The sequence below is a fragment of the Myiozetetes cayanensis genome, unplaced genomic scaffold (genome assembly GCF_022539395.1).
Source record: "Myiozetetes cayanensis isolate MyiCay16 unplaced genomic scaffold, myiCay2020 scf6-25, whole genome shotgun sequence".
Lineage (NCBI taxonomy): Eukaryota > Metazoa > Chordata > Aves > Passeriformes > Tyrannidae > Myiozetetes > Myiozetetes cayanensis.
This window is the reverse complement of record NW_026087853.1, coordinates 55,491,720-55,514,149: the sequence shown is the minus strand read 5'-3', so window position 1 is coordinate 55,514,149 and position 22,430 is coordinate 55,491,720. Positions and strand designations below refer to the sequence as shown.

Genomic DNA, 22,430 nt, shown 5'->3' with positions numbered 1-22,430 from the left:
GGCGCCGCCGCCGCCATGGGGAAGAAGCCGCGGGCCGCGCCCGGCCGCCGGCCCATCCTGCAGCTCTCGCCGCCCGCGCCGCGCCGCGACGAGGCCGCGGGACCCGCAGGCGACGGGGTGGAATCGGGCTCCGAGCCGGGTAAGGCGGTCGCGGGCGGTGGAGGGGGGCGCGCTTTGTTGGCGCGGCGCGGCCTGGCCTGGCGCGGCCTAGCGCGGGCGTGAGCCCGGGGGGCCCCGCGCCGCCCTCCCCGCGCCCTCCCTCCCGCCGTCCCCGGAGCCCCCCGGGACTGACGCTTCTTTCCCGCAGATGAGCCCGAGGCGGTGGCGGAGCCCCCACGCAACCCGCCCAACCCGCCGCCCCCCGCGCCCGCCGCCGTCAAGGCCACAGGTAAGAGAGCGCCATGAGGGGAAACGTGGGATTAAACCCCCCTCCTCCCAAAATAACAAATCCCTGGATTTGGGAGTGGAGTGGAGCGGCCCCTGGTGCATAATGATAAAAAATGGAGGGTTTCCGTTTTTGTGGCATCCCGACCCCCCACCCCCGAGTCTTTTTTTCTCGGGTGGGGATTTGATCTTTCCTCCTCGTGTCGAGTTCTTTTCGCCGTGGAATGATTTCCTGCTCCCCTGTGTTCGGGGCTTGGTCCCTCACAGTTCTGGGAGTTGGCATATGCCCCTGTGGCTGTTTAGAAGAGGACAGAGTGGTGTCTGTCCCCGGAATGTTCACGGGAAGGGGCTGTCTGTCCCCAGAAGCCAACCCTGCTGCTTCCATGGGGGCTGTTCCCCCTGGGCTGACAGTGGGACCACCGCAGCAGAGGGTGTGGGGTCAGATCCAATTCCCTGTGGCAGCAGCAAGGATCCCCCTAAGGATTCAATCCTCCTTTCTCCAGGAGGTCTGTGTCTGCTGGGAGCCTACGCTGACAGTGACGATGAGGAGGGTGAGAACCTGGAAAAACCAGCCCGTTCCACGGATGCCAATGGCAGCAATTCCACCGACATCGACAGCACCCTGGCCAACTTCCTGGCGGTGAGTGCCGCCCCAGGGAGGGCCAGGGGGTGTTTTTGGGAGGAGGGGAGTTTCATGACCAAATAAGTGCTTTGATTCGGCCTGGCATTTGAAGCCTGTGGTGGGATGTTGTTTTTACAGGAGATCGACGCTATCACGGCTCCCCCACAGCCCACAGAGCCCACCGCTGCCTCCTCCTCCTCTTCCTCCTCTGCGCCCCCACCCACACCCCCCCGCCCGGAGCCGAAGGACTCGGGCACGGGCCCGTCTGTGGGCACAGCCAACGGAGCGGGCGCGGCGCCGGCCCCGGAGTGGCAGTACGACACCCAGTGCTCGCTGGCCGGAGGTGAGAGCCCTTCCCGTCCCCACAGGGAGCAGGGACAGGCAGGTGTCACCGGGGGAAGGGCCTGACGGGCTGTCCTTGTGCCCCCCCCGGCAGTGGGAGAGCTGGAGATGGGCGACTGGCAGGAAGTGTGGGATGAGAACACCGGCTGCTACTACTACTGGAACACCCAGAGCAACGAGGTGACCTGGGAGCTGCCACAGTACCTGGCGACGCAGGTCCAGGGCCTGCAGCACTACCAGCACAGGTGGGTGAGGTACCTGGGATGTTGCTCCGTGGGATGTTGTCCCAATCCCACGCTTCATTCCCTCTCTTCTCCCTCAGCAGCACCGTTGCAGGTGCCAACGGCAGCTTTGTGGCAGCCACGGAGCCATTCCCGCAGGAGAAGGGGACCCCGGGCAGTGCCAGCCGCGGGACCAGCCTCGCCAAGCGGGAGGTGAAGAAGGTCAGTCAGGCGGGTTGTGGTTGCCCTAGGGCTTGTAGGCACCTCCTTGGGCTTCCTTGGAAGTGGGTGGGTCGCTCCTCTCCATTAAGCAGCCCCAGGAGGGGCCCCAGCAGCACAGGCTCCTTCCTCTGGCGGCTGCCGGAAAGCTCAGGCAGAGCTCATCCCACAGGAAGTGAACGAGGGCGTGCAGGCCCTCTCCAACAGCGAGGAGGAGAGGAAGGGCGTGGCTGCAGCCCTCCTGGCCCCGCTCCTGCCCGATGTGGTGAAGGAGGAAGAGGAGCGCTGGAGGAGGAAGGTGATCTGCAAGGAGGAGGTCGAGCCGCCTCCGGAAGAGGAGGCGAAAGCAGAAGAGGCGCCGGCTGTCCCCGAGGAGCCGGAGCCCAGCAGGGACCCCCTGGAAGACACGGGGCAGGAGGATCTGTGCAGTGTGGTGCAGTCGGGGGAGAGCGCCGAGGAGGAGGAGGAGGAGGAGCAGGACACGCTCGAACTGGAGATGGTGCTGGAAAGGAAGAAGGTAAGGGGGGACGTTTGTCCCGGAAATGAGACTGCACAGGCAGCAGCCGTGGTATTACTGGGAATAAACTGGGGTGTCCTGTCCTGGCAGGCAGAGCTGCGTGCCTTGGAGGAAGGCGATGGCAGCGTCTCGGGCTCCAGCCCGCTGTCCGACAGGAGCCAGTCAGCCTCGCAGGATGCATCCCGCAGGCTGGCCTCCAAGAGAGGGAAATGGAAACTGCTGGGGGGAGCCGCCAGCCCCGAGTCTGCCAGCCGAGGCTCCAGCAAAACGGGCCGGGAGAGCCCAGAAGTGGGAGAAGCAGGTAATTGGAAAGGCTCCCTTCGGAGGGAGGAGCGGGGGGTCTCCTTTCCCCGAAGACCTGCGGAGCAGAGCCGGGAAGGGCTGTGAGGTACGTGTGGGGTCAGGCCAAGGGGTGGCTGTCACCGCTGTCGCAGCCCAGCCTCACCAGGACAAGCTGTTCTCTGCCACATTCTCTCCTTTTTCCTCGTTAATTACATAAGCAGGAGAGTGCCCACATTCAGTGGTTTGCTGGGAGAAGGGATGTGGATAACAGCTGCCTTGCATCCCACTGCCTTCCACTTCCTCTCAACATCAGAAATCCAACCTGTGGCATGCTGGGAACTGTCACCTTCCTCTTTCAAAGTTCAGTTTCTGAGCTACCTGGTAACAATGGCCAAATTCCAGACAGCTGAGGTGTCCCCAGAGCCACTTGGGCTCCACACTTCATGTGTGGGGAATGTAACTCCAGCCTCCGTGGCAAGGTACTCCTGGATCCATTCCAGGTGTGCATGGATATATCAGTTGCCCACAACCACTCTTCATGTTCCTGTCAGACCTTCCAGAGCTGTGCTTCCTAAAATGCACCAGCTGCAGCATTTAAAAGAACACCCTGTGCCCAGCAGTCCTGGGACTTCTAGACTGTAGGATCATGGAATTGTTCAGGTTGGAAAAGCCCTCTGAGATCATGGAGTTCAGCTGTTCCCTCAAGGCTGCTGAGGCCATCACTGACCACGTCCCCAAGTGCCACATCCATGTGGCTTTTAAATCCCTCCAGGGATGGGGACTCCACCACTGCCCTGGACAGCCCTTTCCATGGAGAAATTTTCCCTATACCCAACTTAAATCTCCCCTGGCATAGCCTGAGGCCATTTCCTCTTGTTCTGTCACTTGTTCCCTGGGAGCAGATCTTGACCCCCACCTGGCTCCCCTCTCCTGTCAGGGAGATGTGGGGAGTGAGAAGGTCCCCCCTGAGCCTCCTTTTCTCCACTCGTGCCAGTCCCTTCCCAGCATGAGGCTTTAGGCCAACTACCTGCAGCACAGCAAGCTGAATTAAACTGCTTTTCCGAGGAAGAACTGGTACAAAAGGGCCTGGAGCAGGCTGTGTTGGTGCTTGCCCCATTCCCTAAGGTGCCTCTGCTTCAGGCAGGGGCGTGAGCTGGGTGACGTCTCTGGCACTAAGTCAGTGATGTCATTTTTCCATAGTGGCTCCAAGGAGTGGTTTTACCCGAGGGCTTTCCGAGCATCCCTGAAGCCAGTTGTTCCCATTTCCCCCTTCTTAACCTGAGGAACAGGAAGCTGTCACACCAAAACAACCGGTTTAAATCGAACACCTTGCTGCGGGAGGGTGATTTAGGGAAGTCTCCAGCCTTCCAGCACCAGGTCACACACACTGGGAGTTGGGGTTTCTTTCCCCTGGGGGCTTTGGGATTCTGTCATGAACTTCCTTCCCTGGAATTTGTCACTTGGACAGTGAATTAGTCATCCAGAGGCAAAACCCTCTGGTCTTGACAATTTTCTGGGAGCTCTTCAATCTTTGATAATTAACTTATTAATACCCTGTACCTTTTACTGACCAGTTATTAAAGTGATAGGTTTTGAGATGCCTTGTATTCCAGGCTGTTCTTCCTTCCTGCTTTGTGCTGTAGCAGCTCCAGTCCTCCCTGTGTTGTCCTTCTGGAAGGGCCCCCCCACCAAAACACAGCACAGTGATCATTTCTCCTTTTTAATTTCAGCATCTTGTCACTGGCTCTGATGGAAAAGAGGTCCCAGCTCTTTCCCTGCCCTGTCCCATGTTGGCTTTGGCTCCGAGCAGGGTCCAACCAGGTGCCAGCACCACTGGGATGGTCGTGGGACAAGGACTGACTGACCTGTCCTCCCTTCTCCTGCAGCCGCCAGTGTGGAAGCAGCTGATCAGAGCTCAGACAAAGAGGCAGAATCTGAGGAGCCCCAGGAAAAAGCAAAATCCCAAGGGGCTCCAAAAATGGAAGAGGAGGAGCAGGACCTAAAGGTACGGAGAAGCCAAGGTGTGTGTCGGTGAGGTGAGGGATGTGATGGGTCCTCAGTATTCAGCAGGGACAAGGGACACACTGGCTCCCCCAGCCGCCTCCTCCCTGGGAACACCAGAGCTTTGGGCTCTGGCTTTGGCCCAGGTGGAGCTCTTAAAGCTCAGATCCTGGCGTGGCAACAGGAACAGCTTGTGAAGGAAGGGCTGTGCAGGACTGGGACAATATCCTGTCTCCAGCAGGATCCAGCAGCAAAAGCTTGGATAAAAGGAGGGTGTGGGGGGGCAAAGACTGAACCCTGGGTGTTGTCGTGACAGAGAACAACCACTTTGATCTTGACTTTGTTTTCACCAATAACGATATTCCAGTCTCTGGCCCGGTCAGTCGTCCCGTTTCCAGGCTGAAGACTTCTCGTCCATACTCTCTCCGTTTCTGGAGGCTGACGGTACCGCTCTGCCCTTCGCCCGGCATTACTTGTAGAGGCAAACCGGGGAGGCCCTGGGGGTTTCTATCTGCAGCATCCTGCTGATACTTTCTTTCCCGAGCCTCGGTTTGCTCCTTTGGCTGCACCACATCTATTCCCTGATCCATAGCAGAGCTCCAGGCTCTGGGGCAGCATGGCAGAGCAGTAGGGGAGAACTTTCCCGTTTGTCCTTTGGATGATTCCCTGGTCGTTCATTACCCTGAGATCTCCTGCAGCATAAAATTTGGCTCCGGAGTGGCTTTGAGGAATGTTGTCACCTCACTGTGGCAGATGGGGAATCATCAGCTCGTGGTGGAGCCTGGGTGGAACCTGCAGCGAGAGTTGCCCATCCCTGACCTCATTTCACACCACTTAATCATTTTACTGGTGCGAAAGGGAAGGGCTTTGGTGCTGTCCTTGTGAAAAATTCCACGTTTCTCCCATAAAAAACTGTTCAGAGGTTTTGCAGAGTGATGTTCCCAGCACAAAACTGAGTCTCCCTCAGTGCAGCATCCACGTGAGACCTGATCTTTTAATCATTTCATTGAAATTAAAATAACAAAAGCCTGTGGCAGGGCTGGGCTTGCTGGTCCCCTGCGCTGTCCCCTGTCCTCCTGGTCCCAGCGGGTGCAGTGACAGACCCCGTGGTGCTTTTCCATGCAGGATTCCCTTAGAGCTGTCGGAGGAATGCCGGCTCCCTGGGTAACCGGTACCGTTTGCTCATCGGGTCGGGATAACCTCTCTGGTTACAGGAGCTGCACCGGGGCCGCTGCTGCCAAGTCACTGTCTGCTCTGAGATCTTCCCTGGCTTCTCCAGAGCCATGTTAACATGGGAATTCATATCCCAACCTCAGGCTTCTCTAGGGCTTGTCTGTCTGGCCCTTCCCCTCTCTGGGGACAGATGCTGCCTTGCTAGCTTTGTGGACATTCCTAAGCCTTTTCTGAGGAATAGAGCCAAAAATAGACATTTTTAGAGCCCTTCTTAAAGCAGTGGCAATGCCCCTTGCAGGCATCCCTGTTCCTGCTCCTCATTCCTTTCTGGCTCATGGCTGCTTCCATGCAGTGCCCCCAGTCAGGGAGATGGACCCAGGGAGATCCCCGTGTCCCCAGACTGGAGGTTTCCCTCCCATGGGACGCTCGGGTTGAGTAGCTGTGGTCACTGTGGGCTGACCTGAGTTTTGACGTAGCTGCTGTTATTCCTTTCTGGTGCTTTCCAGCTAGTTCCTCTGGAAAGCAATGATTTATAGAGCCTGGAACGTCATCCTGCCATCCAGCCCGTTTATTTGGGAAACATTCTTAGATTTTATGCTTTCTGCCACGGCGATGGCTCTTCTGTAACTCCAGAGTACCAGAGCAACCCGAGCCCCTGCTGTCCTTCTGCATGGAGTTGGGCATGGTCTGTGGAGGAGGTGTCACCCGGCCTCCCCACGCTGCCCTGTCCTTGGGGTGCAGGATGTAACAGAGGGGGTGACAGGCACACAGGGCCAGGATGGCACGTCCCAGTCCCACCGGGCTGAGGGGCTGCCGGTGGTCCCGAGCGGCGTTTCCTGGGAGCCGCGGGGCTGCAGCCGCCCAGTGCCACTCCCAGAGGGCGGCTTTTGACTCTGCCCTTTCTCCTGGCAGTTTCAGATCGGAGAGCTGGCAAATACTCTGACTAGTAAATTGGAGTTCCTGGGCATCAACAGACAATCTATCTCCAACTTCCACATGTTGCTGTTGCAGACAGAGGTAACCGAGCCTTCGCCCCCCGCTCCGGCCTCGTGTTCCGGAGCGGATCGGATGCAATCCGCCGTCCGAGCGCCGGTGCTGCGTGAACCTCGTGGCTCCTCGCCACGCAGGGCCCTCCCTTCCTCGGCGGGGGGAGAGCATGGCTTCATGCCCAGGCGGGGTGTCCCCCTCCTGGCCCCCGGTGTCCCATGTTGGAAGGGAGCCTCCCGATCCTCGAGTCCCGTCCCCCCTGTGGCCGCTCCCAGCCCACCTCACCGGCTTCCCCCGGTTCTTGCCCTCTAGACCCGCATTGCAGACTGGCGAGAAGGTGCTCTCAATGGAAACTACCTCAAACGCAAACTCCAAGACGCAGCCGAACAGCTTAAACAATACGAAATAAACGCCACCCCTAAAGGCTGGTCCTGCCACTGGGACAGGTACGCGCTCTCCTCCTTTCTCACCTTTCATCTCTGACATCTCAGACATGATTTGTGACCATCAACCACCCGAACGACGCTGGCGCCGTCCCTCTGGCAGAACTGAGAGCAGCTTCTGTTAGTGCTGGGCAGGCAGAGAAACATCCGGCACTCGCAGAGTTTGGGCTGGCCACCAAACGGGAGGATCCAAACGGAGTGCCCAGTGCTTTGCGACGGAGCTGATTCCCTGACGGACAGAGCTGGTTGTCCCTCTCGCGAGTGTCAAGCGCTGTGGAGGGCGGGCCTGGGGGGTCGCGCATGCGAGAGCTCTGTGAACTTTGCAGGATCTCTGGATCAACTCTTCTGACCAACAGCTCTGCCAAAGAACAAACTTCAACTCACCGACGGAATGAAGAACAAGATTTCTGTCTCCTGCCAGCAGGTCAGACCCAAACATTTCTTTGTCTATTTGGCTTTCTTGATTAATTTTCCTTTGTTTGAAATCTTTGCTCTTTTGTTTTTCAGCTCCCAGATCCGCTCCCTCTCTCTAGCATTCACTGTGTGTTTGACACCAAGAGTATCATAAAAACCTCCGCGCACCACGGGGTAGGGGGGCAGCCGCTTCCCTCCGTTGGGCTGTTCCCCGGTGCCTCTTCTCGGAGGGTGACTTTCAGCCAAGGCCGTGCTGAAAGTCCCGATGCTTAGCGAGACATCGCCGGCGTTCCCGGCCCTCCCCTCCCTCGGGGCGGGGGGCTCAGGGCGACGTCCCGCAGCCAGCCAAGGGCAAATAGCTTTGAGCGAGTCGGCTCGGGCCTCTCCTGCCTCTGTCCTCAAAGTTGTTTGTCGCGTTTGGGAGAGCGGCAGCCCCGCTGCACGAGGGTCTCCCCTGCGAGAGCGCACTGCTGTCGTGGGCAGGCCCACCTGGAGTGTCGGGGGCGGAGAAGGGAAGCTGAAGCCTCCTTCTCTTTCTTGTGATCTAGGGAGCATAGACGCTATTTCTATGTTAACGAGCGCTCGGGAGAGTCGCAATGGGAGTTCCCTGACGGGGAGGACGAAGAGGAGGGACAGCGAAGCGCCGACAGAAAACCCGACGGTCCTCCTAAACCCCCCCCCAAAGACAAAGGAGAGCACACCGAGGAGCCCGCCGAGCGCCCCGCAGGTACGACTGCGGCGGGACCAGGAGGTTGTTGGGGGAGTCCTGGCCCCAAAGGGGGGTGTGTTGGGGCAGAGCAGTCACCAATGGCAGTGCCTTCACCGTCCCAGCTGTCCCAGTGTCCCGGCTGCCGGAGGTGGAGCCGGTGGCCCGAGCAAGAGCGCGGGCAGGAGCAGGTGGCATAATCAGGAGCCCGAGTGTTCAAGCCCATGTCAATGTGTTCTTCAGGCTCCCTTTGTAAAGAATCCTTCTCAGGCCAAGTTCCTGCTACGTCTCTCATGCCGCTCACTCCATTTTGGACTCTACTTCAGTCCTCTGTCCCGGTTCTCCAACCTCCCTTGCCTTTGGAAATGCCTCCGCCGCCTCCGCCTCCCCCAGACTCGCCACCGCCGCCCCCACCACCACCCCCACCACCTGGAGAAGATGGGGAGATCCAGGAAGTGGAGATGGAAGATGAGGGGGGTGAGGAGCCACCTGCCCCAGGAACAGAGGAGGATGCTCCCTTGAAGTCTCTGGTGCGCCCCGCTGCCAGCAGCAGCCAGGTGAGCTGCCAAGCCATGGCTCTGCTGATCCCAGAAGGTGGGAATCTGGGAAGGGGCTGTGTCATGGTGTTTCTGGCTCAGCATTCACCCCAGTACTCTCCTCCTCCAGAGTGCCGTCGATCCGAGCCCGGCTCCACTGCTCTCAGCCAAGCCGCAGAAGAGGAAAGCCGTGGAGATGAGCCCGGGACTGATGCAGCGCACGGCCACCATCGGCAGCTGCCCCGTCATCTACAGCCAGCCCCTGATGGCCACCAGCAAGTACCAGCCATCAGCCGTGCCCTTGGCCTCCCTGCGGCCCCGCCAGCGCCTCCAGAGCGACATCCAGGGCCGCCCCAACCTGCGCATGGCCCCTGGCCATGCCGGCCCCCAGCCCACGGCGCTGGGGCTGCAGTCCGGCTACCTGGGCGTGACGGCTCCCGCCACACCTTCCGTCATGGGATACTCGGAGTGCGCCGCCCCTGTCAGCCTGGGCACCGCAACTGCCACGCAGCCCGCCCCGGCACGGGCGGCCCTGCCCGCCGCCGAGCAGCCACCGCCCCCACCACCCCCACAGACACCCCCGCCGCCCGCCCCAAGGCCCCCCCGCCACCAGACAAGGAGAAGCCGAGGAAGGGGCGCAAGGACAAGGTAGGTGGGTTGGGTGGGCCCTTGCTGGTGCCACTCCCCCTCTCCTGCCTCTCCAGCTGCGCTCACTGTGGCTGCTCTTACGGCACAGGGCAAGAAGGGCAAGACGAAGATGCCGTCACTGGTGAAGAAGTGGCAGAGTATCCAGCGGGAGCTGGATGAGGAGGAGAACTCCAGCTCCAGTGAGGAGGACCGGGAGACCACAGCTCAGCGGCGCATTGAGGAGTGGAAGCAGCAGCAGCTGATGAGGTATGGACCCTAGGGCCAGCACCTCGTGCCCTGTGAAGCGGGGGGATCCGTGGCAGGGCCCTGCGGTGCTGACCCCCTGCTCTGTCCCGCAGTGGCATGGCGGAGAGGAACGCCAACTTCGAGGCGCTGCCCGAGGACTGGCGCGCGCGGCTGAAGCGGAGGAAAACGGCCTCGAGCACCTGAGGCACCTGGTGCCACACACCGAGCTCTTTTCTTTTTTTTTTACAGATGTACAGATCCCTTGACCATTGTCCAATAAATTGTAGCAGTTTGGGAAGGGCCAGCTGGTTGATTGTGCTGGGGGAGGGTGGTGACTGGCATGGTGGGGGCAGAATGAGACTCTTGTAATCCAGGATATTCAGGATGAGGGGATCAAGGGTACCCTCAGTGAATTCATGGATGACACTGATTTGGGTAGGATGTGGACCTGCTGGAGGGCAGGAAGCTCTGCAAAGGGATCGGGACAGGCTGGAGCCATTGGCTGAGGCTAACAGTGTGAGGGTCAACAAGGCCAAGTGCTGGGTCCTGCCCTTGTGTCACCACCACCCCCTGAACACTCCAGGCTGGGGGCAGAGTGGTGGCCTTGTCCTGGCTCCCAGAGCTCTCCACCCGTGGAGCCTGCAGGATGCCCCTGGAGAGGGGAGGGGAGGGGTGGGAGCACCAGGGACTTTGGTGGGGGGTCAGTCCTGGAGCCATTCAGCGGCCTTGTCCACACTGACACTTCCCTGGCTGCTGCCAAGGTGAGCCCTGGCTGCGGTGGTTCTCCCCTCCTGCCCCCTGCCCTCCAGCTGCAGTGCTGCTCCCCTTAAGGCCAGAAGATGGGCAGGGAAGAGACCCCCCCTGTCCCTGGGGGACGTCTCTGGGCAGCATCCCCTCTGCCCCACAGGCAGTGCCAGCCCTGGTGGGCAGTGGGGTCCTGGGCAGGAGCCGGCAGCCCCCCACAACACCCAGCACAGCATCTGGGGGACCTCTCCCTGTCCCTGCCTTGCCTTGGAGGGATGTCCCCACTCCAACCGCCCCCTTCCCGGTGCCAGAGCAGAGCCCCTGCTGGGACCCACCCTTGTCCCAGTACCAGGGCCTGCTGACGCCTGTTCTAATTGCAGCGTCCCCGCGGGCGCCCCAGAGGTTGCTGGCACCTGGCTCTGGGCCCCGCCGGTGTCCCCTCGGCCCTGTCCCCGCAGTGTCCCCGCGATGTCCCAGCGGGCCCCGTTGCCATGGCTACGCCGTGGTGCCCCGGGCGTTGTCATGGCGACTCCGCCGCGTCCCCGCGGCGCCCCCTGGCGGCCGGGACCGTGCCACGGCGGCGGCGGAAGTACCGGGGAGGGCGGAAGCGGAAGCGGCGGCGGCGGCGGCCGTGTCCTTCTGTGCCGTGACGCCGGGGCGGCACCATGGCGGACGCGGCCTCGCAGGTGCTGCTGGGCTCGGGGCTCACCGTGCTCTCGCAGCCGCTCATGTACGTGAAGGTGCTGGTGCAGGTAAGGGCTGGGCGGGCGGGGGGTGCGGGGGCTCGGTGCCGGCCGCGGTGGGGTGCAGCCGCCTGTCCCCGCCGCAGGTGGGCTACGAGCCGCTGCCGCCCACCCTGGGGAGGAACATCTTCGGCCGCCAGGTGTACCAGCTGCCCGGCCTCTTCTCTTACGGTGAGTCCGCCCCGGTGGGGCCGCCCCGGCGGGGCCGCCCCGGTGCCGCCGTGGGGTCCCCCCGGGGCTGACGGTCCCCGGTGTCCCCAGCCAAGCACATCGTGAAGGTGGACGGGAGAGCGGGACTCTTCAAGGGCCTGGCCCCGCGGCTGTGCTCCAGCGCCATCGGCACCGTGGTGCACAGCAAAGTGCTGCAGGTACCGGCGCGGGCGGGGGGAGCCGGGGGGGCTCTGCCGCCGGGGACGGGGACACCGGGACCCCGCGGCGATGCTGAGCCTGCCCTCTGCTCCACAGCACTACCAGGAGGCCGAGCAGGCTGAGGTGGGTGCGGAGGGGATTGCCGGGGGGGAGTCTTCCTTCCCTCCTTGCCTCCCGATTTCCCCGTCCCTCCCTTCTCCTTTCTCCCTCTCTCCATTTCTCTGTTCCTCCCCTCCATCCCTCCCTTCCCCCTCCGTGGTTTCCCTCCCTGCTTCCCACCCCGCCCTGCTCCCGGAACGCTCCGGAGGGAGGGCCGGGACCTGCCGAACCCCCCCGGGGGTCTGGATGGACGGCGGGTGGATCCCCCCTGACCCTGCCTCCCTCCCAGCCCGGAGCCAGCAAGAAGGAGCCGGTGTCGTCGCTGGAGCAGGTGCTGAAGGAGGTGAGGAGCAGGAGCAGGAGCAGGGCAGTAGCTCTGGGCTGTCCTGGCCCCGGCCCCTCCCACTGACACCACCTTTGTCCCCAGACCTCCCGGGAGATGGTTGCCCGCTCTGCTGCCACCCTCATCACCCACCCCTTCCACGGTAGGTGCCCCCTGATCCCGGGGGGGGCCGAGGAGGGCAGGCCAGGTGCCCCCCGTGCCCGCCGTGTCCCCATGTCCCCGTGTCCCCGCAGTGATCACCCTGCGCTGCATGGTGCAGTTCATCGGCCGCGAGACCAAGTACAGGTACAGCCCGGGAGCCTCCGGGGGGGCTGGGGATCCGGGGTTCCCCCAGCTCATCCCTCCTCTTCCCTCCCTTCCCAGTGGGACACTAAGCGCCTTCACCACGATCTACCGGGAAGAGGGAATCCTGGGATTCTTCGCGTGAGTGCCGGGGAGGGAGGGAGGGGCGTGGGGGGGGTGACGCTGATGCGAAGGTGTGGTGGCTGTTCCCGTGGGCATTCTGGTCCCTCCAGCAGCTCCTCTGTCCCTTCTGGATCATCCATCCAAGCATTCCCCACCCCTGGGGCTGGCTGTGCCCCCATCACGCACCTGCTGTGGGAACAGCCCCCCACAACATCCCAAAGAAGCTGTTCCCAGCTCTCTGCACAGCCACACCCCAACCCTCAGCCAACATTCCTGCTGTTCCTTCCCTTCCAGCGGCCTCATCCCACGGCTCCTCGGCGATATCCTGTCCCTGTGGCTCTGCAACATGCTGGCCTACCTCATCAACACATACGCGCTGGAGAACGGGGTATGGATTCTGGGATCCGGGGCGGACAGGGGGAACCTCCAGGGGTGATCCAGGGGGCCATGACCCTCTTGTGGGGGGATTCAGGTGCCTCTGCTCCTTCCACAGGTCTCCACCATGGCTGAGATGAAGAGCTACTCCCAGGCAGTCACTGGGGTGAGTACAGCACGAGTGGGAATTGGATCCTTTCCCTAGGGAATGGTGTGCTCCCGAAATCCTGCAGCTTCCACGGTGGGCATGGAGCCAGGCTGTGATCAGCTGGATCAGCTCTCAGGCCAGGGGGTGCTCTGTGGAGGACACGTGTCACCCTGTGGAGGTGGCAGGAGTGGGCTCCCTCCCTGGGGCACAGTTCCCAAGGGATCTTTAGGGGCTGGTTCTCCCCACACAGAGGGAAGAGTGAACATCCTGTTATCCCTGCTTTTCCTTGCAGTTCTTCGCCAGCATGCTCACCTATCCCTTCGTCCTGGTGTCCAACCTCATGGCCGTGAACAACTGCGGGTGAGTCCCCAGTCCCAGGGACATCCTTGTCCGTCTGCCTGGATCAGCACCTTTCTGAAATTCCCTCGTGGAAAAGGTGTTTCCAGCTCTCCACAGGGTTGATCCCTCTTTGATTGGGGCGGCAAAGCTTTTGGGGTTCAACCCAGTGTGGAGCTGCGGAGGGGACGGATCCCACCTCCCCGGGTGGGAATGATTCCCTGTGGGAGTAATTCCCGGTGGGTCTCCCCTCCCTTCCCCAGGCTGGCTGGGGGTCTCCTTCCCTACGCACCCACCTACTCCTCCTGGCTGGATTGCTGGAGCCAGCTGCACAGGGAGGTAAGTGCTGGAGCCGGGATGCACTGGGACACACCGGAATGTGGCAAGGAGCCGGGTGGGAGCCGGGTGGGGTTTCAGGGGCCACACCAGATCTCATATGGCCCATCCACGGTCGTTTTCCCTTTCCAGGGCAACATGAGCCGAGGGAACAGCCTGTTCTTCCGCAAGGTGCCGGTGGGGAAGCGATACGTGTGGGACGAGCGGAGGTTCCGCTGATTCCAGAGGCGGGAACGGGATTGTGGAGCCGATGCTGGGCTCCGGAAGCAAAGAATCATGGAGAGTGATGATTTCTATACAGTTTTTTAAAAATCATTTCCTGCTGAGAGCTGAAAGTGCAGGTGTGAGAGTCTTTGTCCACGGGGGTCTCCCAGAAAGCGGTACTGGCAGGTCTCCAGCATTCTCCTGATTTTATCCAGGAGCGTTTTTCCCATCCTCAGACACTGCTGAGGCTCTTTACCCAGGGGAATCTCCCCCATGAGGTAACAGCACCTGGTACTGTCACCCCCTTACAAATAACCATCTGTGCTGAGATGGGCTGTGCAGGTGTCACAGGGGGCCTCGGTTTCCCCTCGCTCACTCCGGGTGTTCTCCAGGTAGGACATCCAGGGCTGAGTCCTGACACTCCCAGGCACAAGGGGACAGTGAAGGTGTGGTGGCATGTGGGGGCTGTGAAGAGGGGAGGAAACGTACATTTGGTGGGGTTGGAAGGGTTTGGAAGTGGACACCTGGAATGGGTTGTTGGACACCTGGAGGGGTCACTGCAGAGCCTGCGGAGCAGGGAGAGGTGAGGGTTGCACACTCTGGTGCGAGGTTTGCACACCCAGGGGTGGGTGTAAAGCTGGGAGGGGGGGTCGCACACCTGGCCGGGGTTGTTGCACACCTGGTGGGGGCTGTTGCACGGCCGGAGCAGGGACTTGCACACCCGGCAGCGGACCTTGCAAAGGCGGCGGCCGTCGCACACCCGGCAAGGGGGTCGCACGCCTGGCGGGGGCATCGCAAAGCCGGCGGGTGGGTTCCGTGCCTGGCGGGGACCGCGTCCCACCGGGAGGAGTTGTCGCACGCCGGGCGGGGCTGTTTCGCACCCGCGGGGCCGTTCCCTGTCCCGGGGCGGCCGGGGGCGGGCTCGGTCGGGGGAGGCGGAGCCGGTCGCTCCCTCCCCGTGCCCGTGCCGGCGCCATGGCGGGCCCAGGCGGTGCCGGTGCCGCCGGGGCCGCGGACGCCGGGGATGTGCTGAGCGGCGGCAGCGAGCGGCGGTGCCGGGCGCGGCTGGCGGCGGGGGGCGCGGGGGGCGCGGCGGCCGCGGCCGCGGTGCTGGTGCCGCTGTGCTCGGTGCGCGGCCGCCCCGCACTGCTCTACACGCTCCGCTCCCGCCGCCTCGGCGGCTCCCACAGCGGCGACGTCAGGTACCGGCGGGGGGAGCGGGCGCCGGGGCCAGGCCGGCCCTGAGCCCACCCCGATCCCTCCCGCAGCTTCCCCGGCGGGCGGCGGGACCCGGCGGACGCGGACGCGGTGGCCACGGCGCTGCGGGAGACGCGGGAGGAGCTGGGGGTGGCGGTGGCAGCAGCCAGCGTGTGGGGACAGCTGCGGACCCTCCCCGACCGGGTACCGGGGGTGCGGGGCCGGGACAAGGGCGTGGGGGGGACAAGGACATAAGGGCAAGCGGCAGGAAATCCGTGACGGGGTCGAGGGTGACGGGGACAGAGTGTCAGGGCCACGGGTGATGGGTTCAAGATGACAGGGACAAGGGTTATGGGAATACGGAAGCAGGGACACAGAGGAGGGATTCTAAGTGACAGGGACAAGGCAGCAGGGATGCAGGTGACAGGGGTTACAGGTGACAGGGACAGCAGCTGGGTCATGTGTGATAGGGGACTCGGGTTAACATGGACATGGGTGATGGGTTCAGGATGACAGGGGCAAGGCAGCAGGGACGTGTAATGGGTTTGGTTTGACAGGGACACAAGTGACAGGGATTACACGTGATACGGACAAGTCAGCAGGGACATAGGTGACAGGAGTTCTGGGGATTCAGGGACACAGGGCAGTGGTTGCAGGTGAAGGGGGGGGGGTTGGGTGACACACACGTGGCGGGGGCCTGGGTTGGGTGCAGGGGGGTCAAGACACACAGGTGGCACTTCAGAGAGGGGGTTGTCACCCCATCCCTCGCTGATGCACCCTCCAGCAAGGAATGACCGTGGCGCCTGTTGTGGCCAACCTGGGGCCGCTGGAAGCCTTGACACTGACCCCCAACCCCGATGAGGTGGGTGACCCCTCCCTGGGGCCTGCAGCCCTTTCCTGGTGTCACTGAGCGTGTCACCACAGTGACCCCCCGCCCCCCCCATGTGCCGGCAGGTGGAGGAGGTGTTCACCCTGCCCCTGGCTCACCTGCTGCGGGAGGAGAACCAGGGCTACACCCACTTCCGCACGGCCACCGGCTACGGGTACACCCTGCCCGTGTTCCTGAACGGCCCCCACAGGGTGTGGGGGCTCACGGCCATCGTCACCGAGCTCACCCTGGAGCTGCTGCTGCCTGGCCAGTACCGCAGGAAGACCCACGTGCCAGCCCGGAAACCCGAGGCCTGAGGGAGGAGGGGACAGGGGGTGGCTCTGGGACACCAAAGCCACTGGTGATGTCGCACACTGTGATTCAGTAAAAGCCATGTTTGGAACTGCCCCGGGCTCCGAGTCATGGAGCGTGGCCAGGACAGCTGTCCCCTGGCACTGGTACAGCAGGAGGTGTTCTGGGGACATTGTGGCAGGGACAGGGAGCATGAGGTCCCCAAAGAGCCATGTCCTAGTGATCTCCCCACAGCCACTGCCTCTGCCCAGTCCCAGACAAGGACTGTGGAGCCTCACAGAAAGCTGGGATCTCCCCTCCGGGGTACCCAGACGCCACGATCCGTGGGGATCCCCAGCCCCCCTAATCAGTCCCTTCCCACCATTTTATGTCCGCCACAGAGACCACGAGTGCAGCAGCGTTTATTGAGGCCCCTCCACAGAAGCCTCCCGAACTGCTGCCAGAAGCCCAGAACCCCCTGAACCCTCTTCCAGGCAGGAAAACGCGCGGGTGGTCCTGCATCCTTACGCCGACGCCGCACGGGCTTTGGCCTCCCCGAAGCGCCGCATCCTCTCCTCCAGCTCGGGGCGGAAGTGCCGGATGAGGCCCTGCAGGAGCAAAGGAGCCGGTTACTGGGGTGGGGAGAGGCTGGTGGGCCCCCCCAGGCCCCTCCCCGGGCCCCCCCACCTGCACAGGCCAGGCGGCGCCGTCGCCCAGGGCGCAGATGGTGTGCCCCTCGATCTGCTTGCTGATCTCCCAGAGCGCGTCGATCTCGGCCGCCTGCGCGTCGCCCCGCACGAACCGCGCCATCACCTTGTTCATCCAGTCCACGCCTGTGGGGCGGGGAGGGGTCAGGGCTCTGTGCTGGGCAACCCCTCACCCTCACAGCGCTCCCCCTGGGCTCACCTTCCCGGCAGGGGGTGCACTGCCCGCAGCTCTCGTGCTTGTAGAACTCGATGAGGCGGGCGATGGCCTTGACGATGTCGGTCTGGGGAAGGAGAGGAGGGTGAGGTGAGGGAGGGGAGGGAGAGAGGCTGGGGGTCCGGGCAGAGGGCCGGTCCCTTACGGATTTATCCATGACGATGACAGCGGCTGTGCCCAGCCCGCTCTGCGCCTGCACCAGGGAATCGAAGTCCATCAGCACCGTCTCGCACACCGACTTGGGCAGCAGGGGCGTGGAGGAGCCCCCCGGGATCACAGCCAGCAGGTTGTCCCAGCCCCCGCGGACACCCCCTGCAAAGAGGGGGGTGAGGAGCAGCCAGTCCAGCCCGGCCCCGGTGCAGCGCGGCCCAGCCCCGGCACCCACCGGCGTGCTTCTCGATGAGCTCCTTCAGCGGCACCGACATCTCCTCCTCCACCGTGCAGGGCGTGTTCACGTGCCCTGAGATGTTGAAGAGCTTGGTGCCCGAGTTCCGCTCCCGGCCGAAGCTGGCGAACCAGGCGCCGCCGCGCCGGCAGATCGTGGGGGCCACCGACACCGTCTCCACGTTGGCCACCGTGGTGGGGCAGCCAAACACACCTGGGAAAGGGAAGGAGGGAGTTCTTCCCTGGGAGGGTAGGGAAGGCCTTGGGATGGATTTCCCAGGGAAGCTGTGGCTGCCCCATCCCTGGAAGTGTCCAAGGCCAGCCTGGAGCAACCTGGTCTAGTGAGAGGTGTCCCTGACCTGTGGCAGGGCATGGGAATGGGATGATCCTTAAAGTCCCTTCTCACCCCAACCAGTCTGTGACTCTATGAAACACTGGGAGATCCCAATGGATGTGCTGGTACACCCGGGGACACCCAGTTTGGGATGGCAGCCGAGAATTGGGGATGGAGCTCCGGGGCCGTACCCACGTCCGCGGGGAAGGGTGGCTTGAGGCGGGGCTTGCCCTGCTTGCCCTCGATGGACTCGATGAGCGCCGTCTCCTCCCCACAGATGTAGGCGCCGGCCCCGCGCACCACGAACACGTCGAAGGCGTATCCTGATCCACAGGCATCAGCTCCCAGCAGCCCAGCCTCGTACGCCTCCCGGATGGCCACCTGCAGGGGGGGGAAACGGGTGAGCCAGGACACCCTGCGCCAGTGCCGGGGCGCTGGGGGGGTGTTTTTGGGGCACTCCTCGCACCTGCAGGTTGGAGGCCTCGTTGTAGAACTCGCCCCGGATGTAGATGTAGGCGGCCCGGGCGCCCATGGCCCGCCCCGCCACCAGGCAGCCCTCCAGCAGCTTGTGCGGGTCGTGCCGCATGATCTCCCGGTCCTTGCAGGTGCCCGGCTCGCCCTCGTCCGCGTTCACCACCAGGTACTTGGGCCTGGGGGAGGGTAAAGCTCCGGGACCGGTGCCACGGGGGGCTCCCGGCGCCGCCCCCGGCCCCCGCCTCTCACCTGCCGTCCGGGGGCTTGTTCATGAAGCTCCACTTGAGCCCGGTGGGGAACCCGGCGCCGCCGCGGCCCCGCAGCCCCGAGGTCTTGATCTCGCCGAGGATCCAGTCCACGCCCTTGAGCAGGATCTCCTTGGTCTTGTACCAGTCTCCGCGGCGCAGGGCGCCCTGCAGCCTGCGGGCACCGCGCACCATGGCACCGGCAGCGGGGCGCCGAGCCCGCGCCCGCCGACCCCGGGGCCCGCTCACCTCCAGTCGTGCCGCCCGTAGAGGTTGGTGAAGATCCGGTCCTCATCCCGCAGCGACCCGAACTGCGTCTTCTTGGGCGCCGTCTGCGGGGACACGCGGGATCAGCACCGGGAGCAACCGGGACCCAGCCCGGACGGCCCTGGAGCTCCCCGCTCACCGAGAAGGAGGCGGCGGGCAGGCGCCGCAGCGCCAGCAGCTGCCGGGCGGCCATGGCGGGATCGGCACCGGGATCGGGATCGGCACCGGCACCGGGACCGGCACCGGGACCGACCACCGTCACCTTCAGGCGCCCCCGCGGCGACGTCACGGGCAGCGCCGGCGACGCGACAGTGACGTCAGTGATTGGCACGGGAGCGGGGGCGCGGTTAGAGGGCCGGGGGCGTGGTCACTGCTCGGGGGCGTGGTCAGAAAGCAGGGGGCGTGTCCTCCCGGGCAGCACGTCGGGTGACATTGGGGAGCGGTCACGGCGGGGAGGCGTGGCCTGGAGGGCGTGGTCTCAGCGGGGGGGGGGCGTGGCCAGGGTGGTGCGCGCCACCACGTGCCCCGCGCTCGGTGTCGGGTCGGGTTTCGGGCGCTGAAACCGGAGCCCCCAGGACCCCCGGAGTCCCCCGGCCGCCCCGCTCCCCCGTCCCGCGCCCCGGGGGTCGTCGCGCTCCACCCGGTCTCCTGGGCGACGCGGCGAGGCCCGGGGACAGCGCTGGCCTCGTCCCTGCGAGGGGCGAGCGCCGGTTCGGAGGGATCTGGTTTCCCCCCCTGCCAGGCTCCCGCGGTGAGGAGAAGGAGCGGGGAGCAGACGGGATGTTCTTCCTCTTTCGCGGGTCGCAGCGGCGCGGCACCGGCAGCCCCGCGCCCCCCGCCTACCGGGCTGCCCCCCGGCCCCACGGGCTCGGCAGGAGGGGAGGCCGCCGATCCCGCCCGGCCCTGAGGTTCGGGGGTCCCGGCCCCTCGGGGAGCCGGGGGCGCTGGAGCCGTAGCGCTGCTTCCCCCTCGGAGCGGCGGCGGGCCGCCGAGGAGCCCGGGCCCCGGCCGCCCCCCGCTCTCGGGCAGGTAACCGGCGGGGACAGGGCCGTGGCACGGCGGGCACCGGGGACCCCGCGTGCCCCCGCGGGGAGGCTGCGGGACCGGGGAACAGCTGGGCGGCTCCCCACATCTGGAGCTGGGCGGCCGAGCGGGGAATAATCCGGAGGATTATGCGCGCGGGCGCGGCGCCCCCCCTCCTCGCCTGCCCTGCATATCCCCAGATATTCCATAAAAACCTCAAATCCCCGGTGGCAGCCCCGCGGTCTGCGCCAGCCGGCCCCCCCGGGCCAGGCATGTCCTGCGGCGCGGGGGCAGCCCCCAGCCATGGGCAACTGCACCAAGACCCCTGAGCGGCGGCTCCCCAAGGTACGGCCGGGCCGGGCCGGCCCGTGGGGGCAGCAGCAGGAGGAGGGGGGGGTCCCAGCGCGGCCCCCCCGCGCCACTGACACCCGCTGTGCCCGCAGGACGGGAAGCCGCGCTCCGGCGTCCCGGGCTCTGGTGGGGGGGACCCAGAGGATGCACTGGACCCGGCGCAGACCCCCCCTCTGCAGGGATACTCGGTGCTGCAGGGGCTGGTGGGGCCGGCCTGCATCTTCCTGCGGCAGAGCATCGCCATCACCCAGCGGGTACGTGCCTGTCCCCTCCCTGCGCATTCCGCACCCCTTGGGGGGGTGAGGGCAGGATCCCTGCGGGATCCCTGGGAGTAGGACCCCTCCTTCGTCTCTTCCCGCTTTCTCTCCCTCAGGACCGGGAGCTGCGGCCCGAGGAGATCGAAGGTAAGGTGCCGGGGAGGGCTTCCCGCCCCGGGGGGAGGGGGGGGCAGGTGGCGGTGCCGGCTGTCTGGCGGTGACACTGTGGTGTTCCCAGAGCTGAAGCATGCGTTCCAGGAGTTCGACAAGGACCACGACGGCTACATCAGCTACAAGGACCTGGGCGAGTGCATGCGGACCATGGGCTACATGCCCACGGAGATGGAGCTCATTGAGCTGTCCCAGCAGATCAGTACGTGGTGGGGGGGCACAGGGTGCGACCCCAGCCCACCTCCCGCACCCTCCCTGACATTCCCCGTCCCACCGCAGCTGGGGGCAAGGTGGATTTTGATGATTTCGTGGAGCTGATGGGCCCCAAGATGCTGGCAGAGACGGCGGATATGATTGGGATCAAGGAGCTGCGTGACGCCTTCCGTGAGGTGCGGTGAGGCGAGGGGCGGGGGGGGCGGCCCGGCGGGCAGCCGACATGCCGAGGGCAGCAGCAGCACCGGGCCCTGTGCTGCAGTTCGACACCAACGGGGACGGGCAGATCAGCATGGCGGAGCTGCGGGAGGCCATGCGCAAGCTGCTGGGGCAGCAGCTCAACTACCGCGAGGTGGACGAGATCCTCAAGGACGTGGATCTCAACGGCGACGGCCTGGTGGACTTTGAAGGTAGGGCGGGGGGCGTGGGCCAGGGGGTGTCCCAGGGTTGTCCACGATGTTGATGTTCCCGGTGTGCTTTCCCGCCGGCAGAGTTCGTGCGGATGATGTCGCGCTGAGGGCGGTGTGTGCCAACGTGGGACCTGGGCCCCCTGTGCCTTACGACGAGGAGGGGGCCATGCAGGGCCCCCTGGCTGCAGGGGCTGGGGCAGTGCCGCCCCAGCCTGGGGCGAGGCCGAGAGCACCAGGGCTGCTCCCACGCCGAGCTCCGACCTTGGCGGGAGGCACCAGGGCCCAGGCTGGGACCCTTTTCGGCACAGACTCGGACGAGCTTCGGCCACTCTCGCTCTCATCTCTGCTCCCTCCCTTCACCATCCCACTCCCCCCCCAACCTCACCCCAAAAGTCAGACCATCACAATCTCCTCCAGCTGCACCCTTTCCTGCTGCTTGTTCCTACACCCTCTGTTCCCTCCCTGTATTCCATGCTGGGCCCCTTAGGCTTCCCCCACACTGTGTTTAATGTTGACCCCATAGTACAACCTGCCCTGTCACCGTCGTTTGAGCTCAGACTTCCCCCTAACCTGCCCACCCCTCTAGTTCTGAGGCCGGCGTGGCCCCTTGGGGATGCTCCAGCCGCCCCCAGTGCGGGGGATGCTCCTGGGGGCCTCAGTGCCCTGCTGGGACCCCCTCAAGGAGAGAAACCTGGAATCAGATGTTCCCAGGCGGAGGGGGCTCAGTGTGCTGTAGGCAGGGCTGGCACGGGTGCCCTTCCTGGCTGCAGTTTTGGGGTTAATTCTGCCCTTGGAGATGAAAAAAACCTCTCTCTGCACACTTTTGGTTTGTGTTTTATGTTGAGTTTCTGGAGCATTTATTGATGACTGCGCCATCCACCCGTGTTCCCCAACACTCAGGACCTTCACCGTGTCTCTTAGGAGACCGCAGGGACCCCTGGAGATCTTTGCTGGCCCAGGGCTGGGGGGGCTGCACAGGGTCCCTGCATGGGAGGAGGCCGGTGGGGCCGGTCACAGGGAAACCCTGGGATATGGGATGGGCTTCACTCCCAGGGTCTCGGCCAGGGTTCCCCCCTGGGGTTCACTCCTGGGATCTGGGCCGGGATTCACTCCTGGAGTTCAGTTCCAGGATCAGGGCCAGGGTTCCCCCCGGGATCAGGGCTGTGGTTCACTCCCGGGATCAGGGCCGGGGTTACCCCCGG

At 64.2% G+C, this 22,430-nt stretch overlaps 5 protein-coding genes across 7 annotated transcripts; 4 read left to right on the top strand and 1 right to left on the bottom strand.

Moving 5' to 3' along the window:
* Positions 1 to 10,018, top strand: FNBP4 (formin binding protein 4). Its single transcript, XM_050336084.1, is given in 18 exon segments — positions 1 to 139; positions 308 to 388; positions 888 to 1,024; positions 1,145 to 1,349; positions 1,443 to 1,593; positions 1,671 to 1,791; positions 1,961 to 2,305; positions 2,396 to 2,606; positions 4,474 to 4,592; positions 6,674 to 6,778; positions 7,061 to 7,194; positions 7,518 to 7,615; positions 8,154 to 8,332; positions 8,638 to 8,868; positions 8,978 to 9,434; positions 9,437 to 9,495; positions 9,584 to 9,741; positions 9,834 to 10,018. Coding segments are annotated over 18 exon segments (3,006 nt in total). The 5' UTR covers positions 1 to 15; the 3' UTR covers positions 9,925 to 10,018.
* Positions 10,019 to 11,077: 1,059 nt separating this feature from the next.
* MTCH2 (mitochondrial carrier 2) lies at positions 11,078 to 13,953 on the top strand. The gene is made up of 13 exons (XM_050336793.1): positions 11,078 to 11,216; positions 11,294 to 11,378; positions 11,469 to 11,575; positions 11,673 to 11,699; positions 11,965 to 12,018; positions 12,103 to 12,160; positions 12,252 to 12,303; positions 12,382 to 12,441; positions 12,718 to 12,811; positions 12,917 to 12,964; positions 13,239 to 13,306; positions 13,546 to 13,621; positions 13,751 to 13,953. The coding sequence occupies exons 1-13, from the start codon at positions 11,130 to 11,132 to the stop codon at positions 13,835 to 13,837; spliced, it is 903 nt and encodes a 300-aa protein (XP_050192750.1). The 5' UTR covers positions 11,078 to 11,129; the 3' UTR covers positions 13,838 to 13,953.
* Positions 13,954 to 14,797: 844 nt separating this feature from the next.
* Positions 14,798 to 16,294, top strand: NUDT8 (nudix hydrolase 8). The gene is made up of 4 exons (XM_050336567.1): positions 14,798 to 15,024; positions 15,091 to 15,223; positions 15,804 to 15,881; positions 15,974 to 16,294. The coding sequence occupies exons 1-4, from the start codon at positions 14,798 to 14,800 to the stop codon at positions 16,202 to 16,204; spliced, it is 669 nt and encodes a 222-aa protein (XP_050192524.1). The 3' UTR covers positions 16,205 to 16,294.
* Positions 16,295 to 16,583: 289 nt separating this feature from the next.
* On the bottom strand, positions 16,584 to 19,108 carry NDUFV1 (NADH:ubiquinone oxidoreductase core subunit V1). The gene is made up of 10 exons (XM_050336565.1): positions 18,943 to 19,108; positions 18,786 to 18,868; positions 18,541 to 18,711; positions 18,284 to 18,467; positions 18,009 to 18,198; positions 17,485 to 17,697; positions 17,245 to 17,411; positions 17,085 to 17,166; positions 16,866 to 17,011; positions 16,584 to 16,786 (listed from the first exon to the last, which is right to left on the bottom strand). Exons 1-10 carry the CDS (start codon positions 18,994 to 18,996, stop codon positions 16,703 to 16,705), a joined length of 1,374 nt encoding a protein of 457 aa, XP_050192522.1. The 5' UTR covers positions 18,997 to 19,108; the 3' UTR covers positions 16,584 to 16,702.
* A 331-nt stretch (positions 19,109 to 19,439) lies between these two features.
* On the top strand, positions 19,440 to 22,258 carry CABP2 (calcium binding protein 2). Of its 3 annotated transcripts, none has more exons than XM_050336570.1 (7): positions 19,440 to 19,832; positions 20,270 to 20,431; positions 20,551 to 20,581; positions 20,673 to 20,807; positions 20,885 to 20,994; positions 21,081 to 21,228; positions 21,310 to 22,258. In XM_050336570.1, exons 1-7 carry the CDS (start codon positions 19,584 to 19,586, stop codon positions 21,333 to 21,335), a joined length of 861 nt encoding a protein of 286 aa, XP_050192527.1. In that variant the 5' UTR covers positions 19,440 to 19,583; the 3' UTR covers positions 21,336 to 22,258. The 3 variants fall into 3 exon arrangements, with proteins under 3 accessions (XP_050192527.1, XP_050192526.1, XP_050192525.1); XM_050336569.1 differs by lacking the exon at positions 19,440 to 19,832 and adding an exon at positions 19,835 to 20,171 and having other exon boundaries at positions 20,693 to 20,807; XM_050336568.1 differs by lacking the exon at positions 19,440 to 19,832 and adding an exon at positions 19,835 to 20,171.
* The last annotated feature ends 172 nt before the right edge of the window (positions 22,259 to 22,430 follow it).

Bases quoted from the DNA above. Each gene is read 5' to 3' on its own strand.
- MTCH2 (XM_050336793.1), top strand. From the start codon at position 11,130: ATGGCGGACGCGGCCTCGCAGGTGCTGCTGGGCTCGGGGCTCACCGTG. The intron at 12,812-12,916 runs GTATGGATTCTG...CTCCTTCCACAG, and splicing joins CATACGCGCTGGAGAACGGG to GTCTCCACCATGGCTGAGAT. The intron at 12,965-13,238 runs GTGAGTACAGCA...TTTTCCTTGCAG, and splicing joins ACTCCCAGGCAGTCACTGGG to TTCTTCGCCAGCATGCTCAC.
- NUDT8 (XM_050336567.1), top strand. From the start codon at position 14,798: ATGGCGGGCCCAGGCGGTGCCGGTGCCGCCGGGGCCGCGGACGCCGGG. The intron at 15,224-15,803 runs GTACCGGGGGTG...TGCACCCTCCAG, and splicing joins TGCGGACCCTCCCCGACCGG to CAAGGAATGACCGTGGCGCC. The intron at 15,882-15,973 runs GTGGGTGACCCC...ATGTGCCGGCAG, and splicing joins TGACCCCCAACCCCGATGAG to GTGGAGGAGGTGTTCACCCT.
- NDUFV1 (XM_050336565.1), bottom strand. From the start codon at position 18,996: ATGGCCGCCCGGCAGCTGCTGGCGCTGCGGCGCCTGCCCGCCGCCTCC. The intron at 18,199-18,283 runs GTGCGAGGAGTG...CCCCCCCTGCAG, and splicing joins ACGAGGCCTCCAACCTGCAG to GTGGCCATCCGGGAGGCGTA. The intron at 17,167-17,244 runs GTAAGGGACCGG...CTCCTTCCCCAG, and splicing joins TCATCGTCATGGATAAATCC to ACCGACATCGTCAAGGCCAT.
- CABP2 (XM_050336570.1), top strand. From the start codon at position 19,584: ATGTTCTTCCTCTTTCGCGGGTCGCAGCGGCGCGGCACCGGCAGCCCC. The intron at 20,582-20,672 runs GTAAGGTGCCGG...TGGTGTTCCCAG, and splicing joins GCGGCCCGAGGAGATCGAAG to AGCTGAAGCATGCGTTCCAG. The intron at 20,808-20,884 runs GTACGTGGTGGG...GTCCCACCGCAG, and splicing joins TGAGCTGTCCCAGCAGATCA to CTGGGGGCAAGGTGGATTTT.